The sequence below is a fragment of the Dendrobates tinctorius genome, unplaced genomic scaffold (assembly GCF_039654945.1).
Source record: "Dendrobates tinctorius isolate UK_male_01 unplaced genomic scaffold, ASM3965494v1 ptg000103l, whole genome shotgun sequence".
Lineage (NCBI taxonomy): Eukaryota > Metazoa > Chordata > Amphibia > Anura > Dendrobatidae > Dendrobates > Dendrobates tinctorius.
In genome coordinates, this window is record NW_027361771.1 from 22,265,424 (window position 1) to 22,279,834 (window position 14,411).

Here is a 14,411-nt window from a genome sequence, read left to right on the forward strand (position 1 = left end):
CTCAGGACAAATTGCAAAACAATTTTTGGGGTCCAATTTCTCCTGTTACCCTTAGGAAAATAAAAAATTGGGGGCAAAAATATCATTTTTGTGGAAAAAAATGATTTTTTTATTTTCACGTCCGAGTGTTATAAACTTCTGTGAAACACTTGGGGGTTCAAAGTGCTCACCACACATCTAGATAAGTTACGTGGGGGGTCTAGTGTCCAAAATGGGGTCACTTGTGGGGAGTTTCAATAGTTTAGGTACATCAGGGGCTCTCCAAACGCACATGACACCCGCAGACCATTCCATCAAAGTCTGCATTCCAAAACGTCACTGCTTCCCTTCCGAGCCCCGACGTGTGTCCATACAGTAGTTTTCTCCCACATATGGGGTGTCAGCGTACTCAGGCCAAATTGGAAAACAACTTTTGGGGTCCAATTTCTCCTGTTACCCTTGGGAAAATGAAAAAAGTGGGGACTAATTGATCATGTTTCTGGAAAAAATACGATTTTTTTATTTTCATGCCCTGGCATTATAAACTTCAGTGAAGCCCTTGGGGGTTCAAAGTGCTCACCTCACATCTAGATAAGTTCCTTAGTGGGTCTAGTTTTCAAAATGGGGTCATTTGTGGGGGGTTTCCACTGTTTAGGTACATTAGGGGCTCTCCAAAGGCAACATGACACCCGCAGACCATTCCATCAAAGTCTGCATTCCAAAACGTCACTACTTCCCTTCCGAGCCCCGACGTGTGCCCATACAGTAGTTTTCTCCCACATATGGGGTATCATCATACTCAGGACAAATTGGACAACAACCTTTGGGGTCCAATTTCTCCTGGTACCCTTGGGAAAATAAAAAAATGGTGACTAAAAGATCATGTTTGTGGAAAAAATACGAATTTTTTATTTTCACGCCCGGGCATTATAAACTTCTGTGAAGCACTGGGGGGTTCAAAGTGCTCACCACACATCTAGATAAGTTCCTTGGGGGGTCTAGTTTACAAAATGGTGTCATTTGTGGGGGGTTTCCACTGTTTAGGTAAATTAGGGGCTCTCCAAAGGCAACATGACACCCGCAGACCATTCCATCAAAGTCTGCATTCCAAAATGTCACTACTTCCCTTCCGAGCCCCGACGTGTGCCCATACAGTAGTTTTCTCCCACATATGGGGTATCAGCATACTCAGGACAAATTGGACAACAACTTTTAAGGTCCAATTTCTCCTGGTACCCTTGGGAAAATAAAAAAATGGTGACTAAAAGATCATGTTTGTGGAAAAAATACGAATTTTTTATTTTCACGCGTTATAAACTTCTGTGAAGCACTGGGGGGTTCAAAGTGCTCACCACACATCTAGATAAGTTCCTTGGGGGGTCTAGTTTCCAAAATGGTGTCATTTGTGGGGGGTTTCCACTGTTTTGGTACATTAGGGGTTTTCCAAACGCGACATGGTGTCCGATCTCAATTCCAGCCAAAAACGTCAAATGGCGCTGCTTCCCTTCCGAGCTCTGCCATTCACCCAAATAGTGGTTTACCCCCACATGTGGGGTATCAGCGTACTCAGGACAAATTGCACAATAACTTTTAGGGTCCTGTTACCCTTGGAAAAATAAGAATTGAGGGTGAAAAGATCATTTTTGTGGAAAAAATATGATTTTTTAATTGTATGGCTTTATGTTATAAACTTCTGTGAAGCCCATGGGGGTTCAAAGTTCTCACCACACATCTAGATAAGTTCCTTAGGGGGTCTAGTTTCCAAAATGGTGTCATTTGTGGGGGGTTTCCACTGTTTTGGTACATCAGGGGTTTTCCAAACGCGACATGGTGTCCGATCTCAATTCCAGCCCAAAACGTCAAATGGCGCTGCTTCCCTTCCGAGCTCTGCCATGCGCCCAAATAGTGGTTTACCCCCACATGTGGGGTATCAGCGTACTCAGGACAAATTGGACAATAACTTTTAGGGTCCTGTTACCCTTGGAAAAATAAGAATTGAGGGTGAAAAGATCATTTTTGTGGAAAAAATATGATTTTTTAATTGTATGGCTTTATGTTATAAACTTCTGTGAAGCCCATGGGGGTTCAAAGTTCTCACCACACATCTAGATAAGTTCCTTAGGGGGTCTAGTTTCCAAAATGGTGTCATTTGTGGGGGGTTTCCACTGTTTTGGTACATCAGGGGTTTTCCAAACGCGACATGGAGTCCGATCTCAATTCCAGCCCAAAACGTCAAATGGCGCTGCTTCCCTTCCGAGCTCTGCCATGCGCCCAAATAGTGGTTTACCCCCACATGTGGGGTATCAGCGTACTCAGGACAAATTGCACAATAACTTTTAGGGTCCTGTTACCCTTGGAAAAATAAGAATTGAGGGTGAAAAGATCATTTTTGTGGAAAAAATATGATTTTTTAATTGTATGGCTTTATGTTATAAACTTCTGTGAAGCCCATGGGGGTTCAAAGTTCTCACCACACATCTAGATAAGTTCCTTAGGGGGTCTAGTTTCCAAAATGGGGTCACTTGTAGGGGGTTTCCACTGTTTAGGTACATCAGGGACTCTCCAAACGTGACATGGCGTCCAATCTGAATTCCAGCCAATTTTGCATTGAAAAAGTCAAACGGCGCTCCTTCCATTCTGAGCTCTGCCATGCGCCGAAACAGTCGTTCCCCCCCACATATCAGGTATCTGCGTACTCAGGACAAATTGCACAATAACTTTTGCAGTCCAATTTCTCCTGTTACCCTTGGTAAAATAAAAAAAATTGAACCTGAATTATTTTTTTTATGAAAAAAAGTTAGATGTTCATTTTTTTTAAATATTCAAAAAAATTCCTGTGACGCACCTAAAGGGTTAATAAACTTCTTGAATGTGGTTTTGAGCACCTTAAGGGGTGCTGTTTTTAGAATGGTGTCACTTTTGGGTATTTTCTATCATATAGACCCCTCAAAGTGGCTTCAAATGTGATGTGGTCCTAAAAATAAAATGGTGTTGTAAAAATGAGAAATCGCTGGTCAACTTTTAACCCTTATAACTTCCTAACAAAAAAAAATTTTGGTTCCAAAATTGTGCTGATGTAAAGTAAACATGTGGGAAATGTTACTTATCAAGTTTTTTGTGTGCCGTATCTCTGTGATTTAAGGGCATAAAACTTCAAAGTTGGAAAATTGCAAAATTTTCAAAATTTTTGCCAAATTTCCATTTTTTTCACAAATAAACGCAAGTTATTTGAATGAAATTTTACCACTAACATGAAGTACAATATGTCACGAGAAAACAATGTCAGAATCACCGGGATCCATGGAAGCGTTCCAGAGTTATGACCTCATAAAAGTACAGTGGTCAGAATTGTAAAAATTGGCCCGGTCATGAACGTGCAAACCACCCTTGGGGGTGAAGGGGTTAATCGCCAGTGTGACCCCGGCCTTACAGTTCAGATCAAAATGACCTTTGCAGACTGTGATAATTGCCTTCAGTTGCCATACTGGGTCCTGGGCGCGGGTGAATACTCACTAGCACATTATCTGGTGTGGTTAGTAGACAACAAATCGGCTTCTGCCACAACCGTCTCTCACTAATGAGGCGTAATCCATTACTGAGAGCTTAGCCTGTCCAGTATGACACAGCGATAATTCATCCTGATTCTCTGTGAACATCCATTGTCTTGCACTGTGAATAAGAGCGAGGTGCCGATTTCTTCAGTAAGGGATCACATTTTAGATTCTGTTTTTTTTTTCTTGTATTTTTTGATTATAAGGAGAAAAAAAAATCTGTACAGGTTTCTATTGATAAACCCTCCTCGTTTCCGATTACTAACTGGTTTATATCATCAGTATTGGCTGATTCCACTGAAATTGGCAGGGTAAGCGGCAGTCTAATGTGTATAGTGTGTATGGGCACCACCTGTTACTGGATTTTAACATGCTGAATTCTTTGTTGCTTGATGGATTTGTCAGGTTGACAAATCCAGCAAGTCTTTCAAGAAGAAGACACTTCAGGAAACGCTAGTGTTTCTTTTCCCAAAATATCTTTTTTCACAGATTTTTTTTTTTGGATGTTTCTGAAACGCTTTGTCAGTGTTTTTGACTAATTGTTTTTTTGTTTTTTTTTTAAACTCCAATCAACAATTTTCAAGTGAAAATTCTAGCAGAATGCTGAAAAAGATTCCCTGATGTTTGTTGAGCCTTCCCACTGACTTGCAATGTGAAGTATAGAGCATTTTCAGAGCAGAAAATATCTGAAGAATGGACACGTCTCTTCATTTAACCACTTGGTTGTCTTTGGAAACCTAAAGTGGTTAAAAGACTTTCAAAAGACTGAACATATCAATATCAAGTCATGTTTCCATAGAAATGCAGCTGCTTGCTGTTTTGAGCAATTAGCGCTTTTTCAGGTGGTTTTCTGAGCGGAATCCACCTGAAAAAGACGTCATCTGCACATACCTCAGCTCCAGATTTTACATAGGTGATCACCTACGCGTCCATGATTATTGGGGCATATGGAGATGACTTTTCTTGTTCATTGCAAGGTTTAGCCCAGTTTCCATAATAGTAAAAATCAATATCCCCCAAGATGGCATTTGGATAGTGATTAGCGAACATGCTCAAATAAGGTGTTATCCGAGCATGCTTGTGTGCTAACCATGTGTCTTTGGCGTGGTCGAAAAATATGTTCGCGTCCCCGTGTCTGCATGTCTCGCGGCTGTTAGACAGCTTAGCAAACCGGCAATCCCTGCATGTATTGCGGCTGTCTAACAGCTGCGAGACATGCAGCTATGGGGACTGAAACATATTATTCGGGCACGCTGAAGACTCTCTGTTAGCAGGCAAGCATGATCGGATAACATCTTTTTCGAGCACGTTCACTCATCACTATATTTGGATAATGCAAATATTAAAGGATGTGACTGAATGTTGTGTTATACAGGATAAATGGAAGGCATGACTTGATCAGAAACATGGTGTTCAGAATTGTGACTACTTGCAAAAAGTTTAAAACCAATATTTCCTTGGAAAACGCCTGACTTGTATAATTACGGTATATGTAATAATAATGCGGACGCCTCCACTCTATAATTACTTATCTTTTTGATATGTATATTTTTCTCCTTTTTATTGGTTAACTACTATATCTCCTGTTTTAGGTCCTATCTGTAGTATCTGTGTAAACCGGTTTGGGTGCCGGCCAGTAATGATGGTTGGTGGTCTATTTGCCTCACTTGGGATGGTGTGTGCCTCCTTTTGTACGAACATCATAACAATCTACCTCACTGCTGGAGTCATCACAGGTAGGTTATATGATTTTGGGTAGTGATGATATGAAGAATTTTAAGAATTGATAATGGGTTTAGCGTACATTGTAAAATAATATTAGCTGCAAAAGTTAAAAAGTAAAATTTTGAGCTTGATTTTCTTTTTGTTTTGTGACAGGTCTGGGACTGGCATTAAATTTCCAGCCTTCTCTCATTATGTTAAATCGATACTTTGACAAACGGCGTCCACTTGCCAATGGATTGGCGGCTGCTGGAAGCCCTGTGTTCCTTTGTGCCCTGTCTCCATTAGGACAAATTCTTCAGTACGAGTTTGGCTGGCGGGGAGGCTTTCTCATATTAGGAGGTCTGCTCCTCAACTGCTGTGCATGTGGTGCTCTGATGAGGCCACTAGAGCCACCAAAGACTGAGAAAGAAGAGACCAAAGAAGTAGAAAAACCCAAACCTAAAAAACTTCTTGACTTTTCTGTGTTCAAGGACCGTGGATTTGTCATCTACACTTTAGCTGCTTCTATTATGGTATTGGGGCTTTTTGTTCCTCCAGTGTTTGTGGTGAGCTATGCAAAAGACCTTGGTGTTCAGGATACAAAAGCTGCTTTCCTCCTTACCATTCTTGGATTTATTGACATTTTTGCACGGCCCACCTGTGGGGTCATTGCAGGACTGCAGTGGGTTCGTCCACGCTGTGTCTATCTGTTTGGCTTCGCAATGATATTTAATGGGTTCACAGATCTAATGGGATCCATGTCAGATACATACGGAGGCCTTGTGGTTTTCTGCATCTTTTTTGGAATTTCATATGGGATGGTTGGTGCTTTACAGTTTGAGGTCCTCATGGCAATTGTTGGCACACAGAAGTTTTCTAGTGCTATTGGATTGGTTCTTCTGATGGAAGCAATGGCTGTACTTATTGGACCACCATCAGCAGGTAAGCTTAGAAGTTGACTCTTTTTTTCCTTTTCCGACTCATGGGAACTTAAATATTACCACTAATTAATTAGATAATTTCTCCACCTTCCAAGATGGCTATTCCAACTTGCCGGATCACACAGATCTCTATATTTTTTGCCTTTGGAAATTAGTAAACACATAGAGTATCCCTATATTGACTGTGGAACAGCATTTAGTGCATTTATATGTGAGCTGGAACTCAATTCTGATACTCCATAGACATTGAAATAGCCACTTCCAGCTTACACTTGGGGTGCATTCAGACGTCCATACAAATCAGTTATAGATCGGATCACAATGCATGGACTGGCCATGGGTTCCCTGTCTAGAACATGACAGCTTCATAGTAATGTACAGTAATGGCCAGAAAATGAAGTGTTTTTCCCAGAAAATTATTTCAAATACACATGTTTTGTTATTCACATATTGATGTCCTTTGTGTGTATTGGAGCAACACAAAAAAACAGAGAAAAAAGGTAAATTAGGCAAACTGGGCATAATGTAACACAAAACCCTAAAAACTGTTGACACTCTCAACTTAATGTTTGGTTCCACACCCTTTGGAACAAATAACTACAATCAGTTGCTGCCTATAATCATAAATTAGCTTCGTACACCACTCAACTGGAATTTTGGACCACTCTTCTTTTGCAAACTGCTCCAGGTCTCCCATATTTGAAGGGTGCCTTCTCCCAATAGCAATTTTAAGATCTCTTCACAGGTGTTCAATGAAATTTAGATTTGGACTCATTTCTGGCCCCTTCAGAACTCTTCAGTTTTTTGGTTCAATCCATTTCTGGGTGCTTCTTGAAGTACGTTTGAGGACCTTGTCATGCTGGAAGACCTATGACCTAGGATGAAAATCCAGCTTTCTGATACTGGGCACTGCATTGCAAACCAAAATCTTTTGGTAATCTTCACATTTCATGATGCCTCACACACAGTCAAGGCACCAAGTGCCAGAGGCAGCGAAATAACCCCAAAATATTCTCCACCATATGTACTGTGTTCTTTTCTTTGTAGACCTCATTCAGTTTTCGGTAAACATTAGATTGATGTGCTTTACCAAAAGCTCTATCTTTGGCTTGCTCACATACATTTTGACAAACTGCAGTCTTGCTTATTTGTCTCTGTGTCAGTAGTAGGGTCCTCCTGGGTCTCATGCCTTAGCATTTCATTTCATTCATATGTCAACGGATAGTTTGCGTTGACGTCAATGCACCCTGAGCCTGCAGGACAGCTTGAATGTCTTTGGAAATTGATTGGTGTTGCTTTTCCACCATCCGGGCTATCCTGGGTTGCAACCTTTCATCAATTTTTCTCTGCCGTCCACATCCATGTACATTAGCTACAGTGCCATGGGTTGTAAACTTATTGATTATGTTGTGCACCGTGGATAAAGGAACATCAGAATCACTGGTGATGGATTTGTAACCTTGAGACTGATGATATTTTTCTACAATTTTGGTGCTCAAGTCCTCAGACAGTTCTCTTCTCCTTTTTTTGTTCTCCTTGCTTAGTGTGGCACACACATACACACAATGCAGAGACTGAGTCAACTTTTCCCCTTTTTATCTGGTTTCAGGTGTGATTTTCATATTGCCCAGACTTGTTACTTGCCAGAGGTGAGTTTGAATGAGCATCACATATCTGAAACAAAGTTGTTTACCCACAATTTTGGAAAGGTGTCCACAATTTTGTCCAGCCCATTTTTCGGGTTTTGTGTGAAATTATGTCCAATTTACCTTTTTTCACTATTTTTTGTGCTGTTTATATCCTTTGTGTGTATTGGAACGTGTATAACAAAACATATGTAAATGCAATAATTTTCTGGGAAAAATACTTAATTTTCTGAAACAATTTCAAGGTGCCAACACTTTTGGCCATGATTCTATGAAGCTGTCATGCTTCAGTCGGGAGACACGTGGCCAGTATGTACATTGTGGGTCGATCTCAGACTGACTTGTACGGACGTCTGAAAGCGCCCATAGTGATCTGAGAAGATGGAATAGTAGTCATGTGACCCAGTAGAGGACCGGAGGGCACTATAAACTGTGAAAGACCATGATTGGTGAATCTATTACTGCGCTTGCACTACATATACATTTGCACAGGTTTCAAAAATTAAAAGTTTGGTGGTAATGCTTCTTTAAAAGGGTTGTCCACTACTCTGACAATGCCTTCTCATTCCTCATGTTTGGCCCAGTGAAAATAAAAACACATATACACTAGTGCCAGTGCTATTCCAGCAGTGTTGGCACTCGTTCCCGGGGCTCACATATGGTTATGTTGTCACGTGAACCAGTACTGGCTTCACAATCCACGCATTCGGACAAATCGAACATCAAGAGGAAGAGAGAGAGTAGCCTCAGCCCTGACTTCCTGATGATGTTCACTACATCTGAAGGCAGAGATGGTGAAACTAGCACTGATTAGGCGCAAGGCTCACGTGCCATAACAACCTCACGTGAGCCCCAGGAATGCAAGTGTCAACACCGCTGGAACGGTGCTGGCACCAGAAGTGAGTTGAGGTGTTTTTATTTTAACGGGGTGAAATATGAGAAATAAGAAGAGGTCCAAGTAGTGAACAACCTCTTTAAGTAATGGTGGCTTTCTAGACAGCTTTTAAATATACTCTTGATAGAAAAGCAATCTTGTTTTTTTTTTATCGGATAGTACTTACACCGATGCTATTCAATGGTTCTGTGCAGGTGACCAATTTATTTTTCACTGACAGTATGTGTATGGGAAAAAATCGTAGCAGGCAACATTAGCTCTGAAATTGAATGGGTGTGCCGTCGCCATGTAATGTGGGATGTTCTGAGACGTTGCGCCAGCTCCAAATCAAATTGTAAAATCCAACTATGTGCAGGAGAGAGTCACTCAGACACACACACACTTCTCAACAGAACTCTGTTTATTACGTCATCGGTTGCTCTTTATATAGGCATTTTCTGGACATACATTGTAGCAATATAATTGGCTCAGCTTATCTCTACATATGTGCTGGCATTAGCATATATGCATGATATACATGTCATTGGCTAAAGTTAATATCATCTACACCCACCTTAAGGGTTTAGGTGTGACTCTCACTTCTTTACTTTCATTCTCCTATGTGCTATTTCTAAGGGCCCTGTTACACATAACGATGTCCCATGATCGTACCAATGATCCGACATGATGGGATCGCTGGGACATCGTTAGGCTGGTCGCTGGTGAGCTGTCACAAGACAGCCCCTCCAGCGATCAGGACCAGTGACGCTGGACGCTGGTTTCTAATGTAAACATCGGGTATCTAAGAGCCGCTCGACTCCTGGATACCCGCTGTTTACCTTGGAAACCAGCGTGTATGCCGGTTTCCAAGGTAAAGAGTGGGTAACCAGGAGGCCGCGGCTCCTGAATACCCGATGTTTACATTAGAAACCAGCGTCGCTGATCGCTGGTCTCTCGCTGCCACACGCAGCGATGCGCGCTGGCCAGCGGGAAACCAGCGATCGAAAAATGGCCCAGGCCGATCCAGGCCGATCAGCGATACCCGGCAGGGGGGCCGGTCGCTGATCCCCGTCACACACAGCGATCTCGGCGAGATCGCTGTGGCGTCACAAAATCAGCGATCTCGCTAGCGAAATCACTGTGTGTGACGGGGCCTTAAGTCTCATTAGACAAAGGAATTCCTGTGACTCCTTATCTCCAAATCAGACTCCATTTTACAAACCAAAGAGATGCAATTAGAATAACCAAAAATGATTCAAGATAGATAAATAAATCCTCTTCATAGGTGCAAGATTTTTTTTAGATACTTTACAATTCTGTAATATAGGAAACTATGTATGGTCCTGTAAATGATTGATAGTTGCTGAGTAGAAAAACGGACAGCACACAGATAAGATGTGCGAAAACCATCCCATTTTTCTGGATGAAAATCAGACTGATATTTTTTTTTTATATGATCGTGTCACCCTGGCCTTAACTGCATGATGGTTTACAAGAAAAAGTTGTGGTATATATTTTTTTTTTCTTCCAAAAACCTCTCCCATTGAAGTTGAATCCAAACACAATGTCTGTTGTTGATCTAAAGTGTTTATCATATTGATGACCTTTTTTCTATTATTCACAGGAAAACTTTTGGATGCAACTGGAAGATACATGTTTGTATTTATTATTGCCGGAACGGAAGTGGTCACTTCTGCATTAGTTTTAACTTGTGGAAATTTTTTCTGTATTAAGAAAAAGCCTGCAGAACCAGACCATAAAGAAGATGTTGCAGAAATAAGGGAGATCAATAAACCAGAAGACCAAGCAACCCAAGAAGCAAAAGTGGAATCTGCCGAGGCAGAACAGTTCTTAAAAGATGAAGAGAAGGAGAAAAATGGTGAAGTTATAACTAATCCAGAAACCTGTGTGTGACCGATGACTTGGCATTTAGCAGAATTTAATTATAGGATTACCATTAAGGCTGTGCTAATAATTGATTACTCCAGTGTATTCAGGGTACTAAATCACATTTGGAGAAGTGGAAGGAAAAAGTCATCTTTTTTTTCGCCGTCTAAAATGTTAGCTAGTATTAATTATTGTAAACTGTTATATCAACCCATTGAACTTAAGCATTTGGGGTTTACACTGTTTTAGATATTAACTTTTTTTGTGTGTTCACTGTAAATGTACTGTTTATATTTATCATTTTATTTATAGTGTCTCTTTATGAACTTTTTATTTCAGATTTTGATTTTTGGTTGTTTTGGTATTACACTGAAGTCAGTTATGTTCATATAAACAAATAATTTTTTAAATAAAAAAATAGTTGTGTGCACTTTATTTTATATATATATTATATATACAGTATATGCACTATATGCAAAGGCATTTTTAGTAATAATGCAAAAGCCTTCATATAGTGTAGGCACAGGGTATTAATGCTGTTTTTTTGAGACGAAAAGATAATTTTTGTGGAAAAATTTGACTTTTTATTTTCACGGCTCAACGTTATAAAACTTCTGTGAAGCATCTGGGGGTTCAATGTGCTCACCATACATCTAGATAAGTTCCCTGAGTGGTCTAGTTTCCAAAATGGTGTCATTTGTGTGGGATTTTCACTGTTTAGGAACATCAGCGGCTACCAAACGTGACATGGCATCCGCTAATTCTTCCAGCAAATTTTGCATTCGAAAATTCAAATGGCGCTCCTTTCATTAGTAGCTCTGCCATGCGCCCAAACAGTGGTTTTTCCCCACATATGGGGTATTAGCATGCTCAGGAGAAATTGTGCAACAATTTTGTGGTCTAATTTTTCCTGTTACCCTTGTGAACATAGGGTCTAAAGTACATTTTTTTGTGAAAAAAATTTAAATGTTCATATTTTCCCACATTCCAAAAATTCCTGTGAAGCACATAAAGGGTTAATAAGCTTCTTGAATGTGGTTTTTAGTACCTTGAGGTGTGCAGTTTTTAGAATGGTGTCACTTTTGGGTATTTTCTGTCATGTAGACCCCTCAAAGTCACTTCAAATGTGAGCTGGTCCCTAAAAAAATGGTTTTGTGAATTTTGGAAAAATTAGAAATCGCTGGACAACTTTTAACCTTTATAACTTCCTAACAAAAAAAAAAATTTGTTTCCAAAATTGTGCTGATGTAAAGTAGATATATCAAATATTATTTATTAAGTATTTTGTGTGACATATCTCTCCGATTTAAGGGCAAAAAAAATTGAAAATTGCAAAATTTTACAATTTTTTGCCACATTTCCCTTTTTTTCATAAATAAACGCAAGTCATATCGAATAAATTTTACCACTAACATGAAGTACAATATGTTACGTAAAAACATTCTCAGAATCAGTGGGATCCGTTGAAGCGTTCCAGAGTTATAACCTCATAAAGTGACAGTGGTCAGAATTGTAAAAATTAGCCTGGTCATTAAGCAGTAAATTGGCTCCATCACTAAGGGGTTAAAGAGAGAAAACACAGTAGTGTGACAATAAATGGCTTCATCCAACCACTATCCATGAGTGAAGAAAAAGTTTTGGTGTTATCATTCATAGTCTCAAGGCCAGGTGCTTCACAGAAGTTTATAATGTTGAGCCGTGAAAATAACAAAAAAAAAACACCTTTTCCTCACAAAAAAATTTTTTAGCCCCAATTTTTTTATTTCCCCAAGGTAACAGGAGGAATTGCATCAAACAATGTTCTGCAATTTCTCCTGAGTATGCCAATACTTCTTTTGAAGCACAATGCAGAGCTCAGAAGGGAAGAGGCGCCATATTGGAGCTCATATTTTGCTTTAATGATTTGAGGGTACCATGTCACATTGGTAGAACCCCTGAGGTGCCAGAACAACAGATCCCCCCCATATATGAACTCATTTTACAAACTACACTCCCCAAAAAAATCAGTGATGTGCAGTGATCATATTGACACCACATGTGCCTCACAGAATTTTATACCATAGAGAGGTGAAGAAAGAATAAAAGAATAAATTACATTTTTACCACTAAAATATTGTTTTGGCTCAAGTTTTTAATTTTTCTAAGGGCTAATAGGAATTTTTTTTTTTTACAACAAATAGAGGTCCATTTTTTTCAGAGTACGCCAACACCTTACATGTATTAGGAAATATTTTTCATTCACAGTGCAAAGCTCAGAAGGGAAGGCGCGCTTACCGGGAGTGGTGTCTGCGGTGAAGCGGGGTCCCAGGGTTGCTGCTGAAGGAGGCAGGAGTGGAACGTTGCTGCTGGGATGAGGGGGGTGTTTTGATGTGCGGCGTGCCGCTGCGGGTGTCCGATGCTGCCTCTGTGCTATGTCCCCAGTGTTGCTGTCACCGTGCTCTGTCCCTGGTGCTGCCGGGTGCTGCCGACACGCTCTGTCCCCCCATGCTTGCTGCCGCTGCGCTCTGTCCCTGGTGCTGCAGCCGCGTTCTGTCCCCCGATGCTTGTCGCCGCCGTGCTCTGTCCCTTGCTGCATGGGGGCTCTGTCATTTCATCCATGCTACAGTTGTGGCCAAAAGTATTGACACCCCTGCAATTCTGTCAGATAATACTCAGTTTCTTCCTGAAAATGATTGCAAACACAAATTCTTTGGTATTATTATCTTCATTTAATTTGTCTTAAATGAAAAAACACAAAAAGAATTGTCCTAAAGCCAAATTGGATATAATTCCACACCAAACATAAAAAAGAGGGTGGACAAAAGTATTGGCACTGTTCGAAAAATCATGTAATGCTTCTCTAATTTGTGTAATTAACAGCACCTGTAACTTACCTGTGGCACCTAACAGGTGTTGGCAATAACTAAATCACACTTGCAGCCAGTTGACATGGATTAACGTTGACTCAACCTCTGTCCTGTGTCCTTGTGTGTACCACATTGAGCATGGAGAAAAGGAAGTAGACCAAAGAACTGTCTGAGGACTTGAGAAACCAAATTGTGAGGAAGCATGAGCAATCTCAAGGCTACAAGTCCATCTCCAAAGACCTGAATGTTCCTGTGTCTACCGTGCGCAGTGTCATCAAGAAGTTTAAAGCCCATGGCACTGTGGCTAACCTCCCTAGATGTGGACGGAAAAGAAAAATTGACAAGAGATTTCAACGCAAGATTGTGCGGATGTTGGATAAAGAACCTCGACTAACATCCAAACAAGATCAAGCTGCCCTGCAGTCCGAGGGTACAACAGTGTCAACCCGTACTATCCGTCGGCGTCTGAATGAAAAGGGACTGTATGGTAGGAGACCCAGGAAGACCCCACTTCTTACCCCGAGACATAAAAAAGCCAGGCTGGAGTTTGCCAAAACTTACCTGAAAAAGCCTAAAACGTTTTGGAAGAATGTTTTCTGGTCAGATGAGACAAAAGTAGAGCTTTTTGGGCAAAGGAAAAAAAAAGAGGCATTCAAAGAAAGAACATGGTCCCTACAGTCAAACATGGCGGAGGTTCCCTGATGTTTTGGGGTTGCTTTGCTGCCTTTGGCACTGGACTGCTTGACCGTGTGCATGGCATTATGAAGTCAGAAGACTACCAACAAATTTTGCAGCATAATGTAGGGCCCAGTGTGAGAAAGCTGGGTCTCCCTCAGAGGTCATGGGTCTTCCAGCAGGACAATGACCCAAAACACTTCAAAAAGCACTAGAAAATAGTTTGAGAGAAAGCACTGGAGACTTCTAAGGTGGCCAGCAATGAGTCCAGACCTGAATCCCATAGAACACCTGTGGAGAGATCTAAA

At 40.8% G+C, this 14,411-nt stretch overlaps 1 protein-coding gene across 5 annotated transcripts in view; it reads left to right on the forward strand.

Moving 5' to 3' along the window:
• SLC16A3 (solute carrier family 16 member 3) overlaps positions 1-11,017 on the forward strand; it is a 52,436-nt gene extending 41,419 nt beyond the window's left edge. For all 5 annotated transcript variants that reach the window (XM_073588149.1, XM_073588145.1, XM_073588148.1 and 2 more), the window contains 3 exons: positions 5,123-5,266; positions 5,409-6,176; positions 10,320-11,017. In XM_073588149.1, the coding sequence (XP_073444250.1) occupies positions 5,123-5,266; positions 5,409-6,176; positions 10,320-10,609 (1,202 nt within the window). In that variant the 3' untranslated portion in view covers positions 10,610-11,017. The remainder of the gene's footprint in view (positions 1-5,122; positions 5,267-5,408; positions 6,177-10,319) is intronic.
• Positions 11,018-14,411: the final 3,394 nt, after the last annotated feature.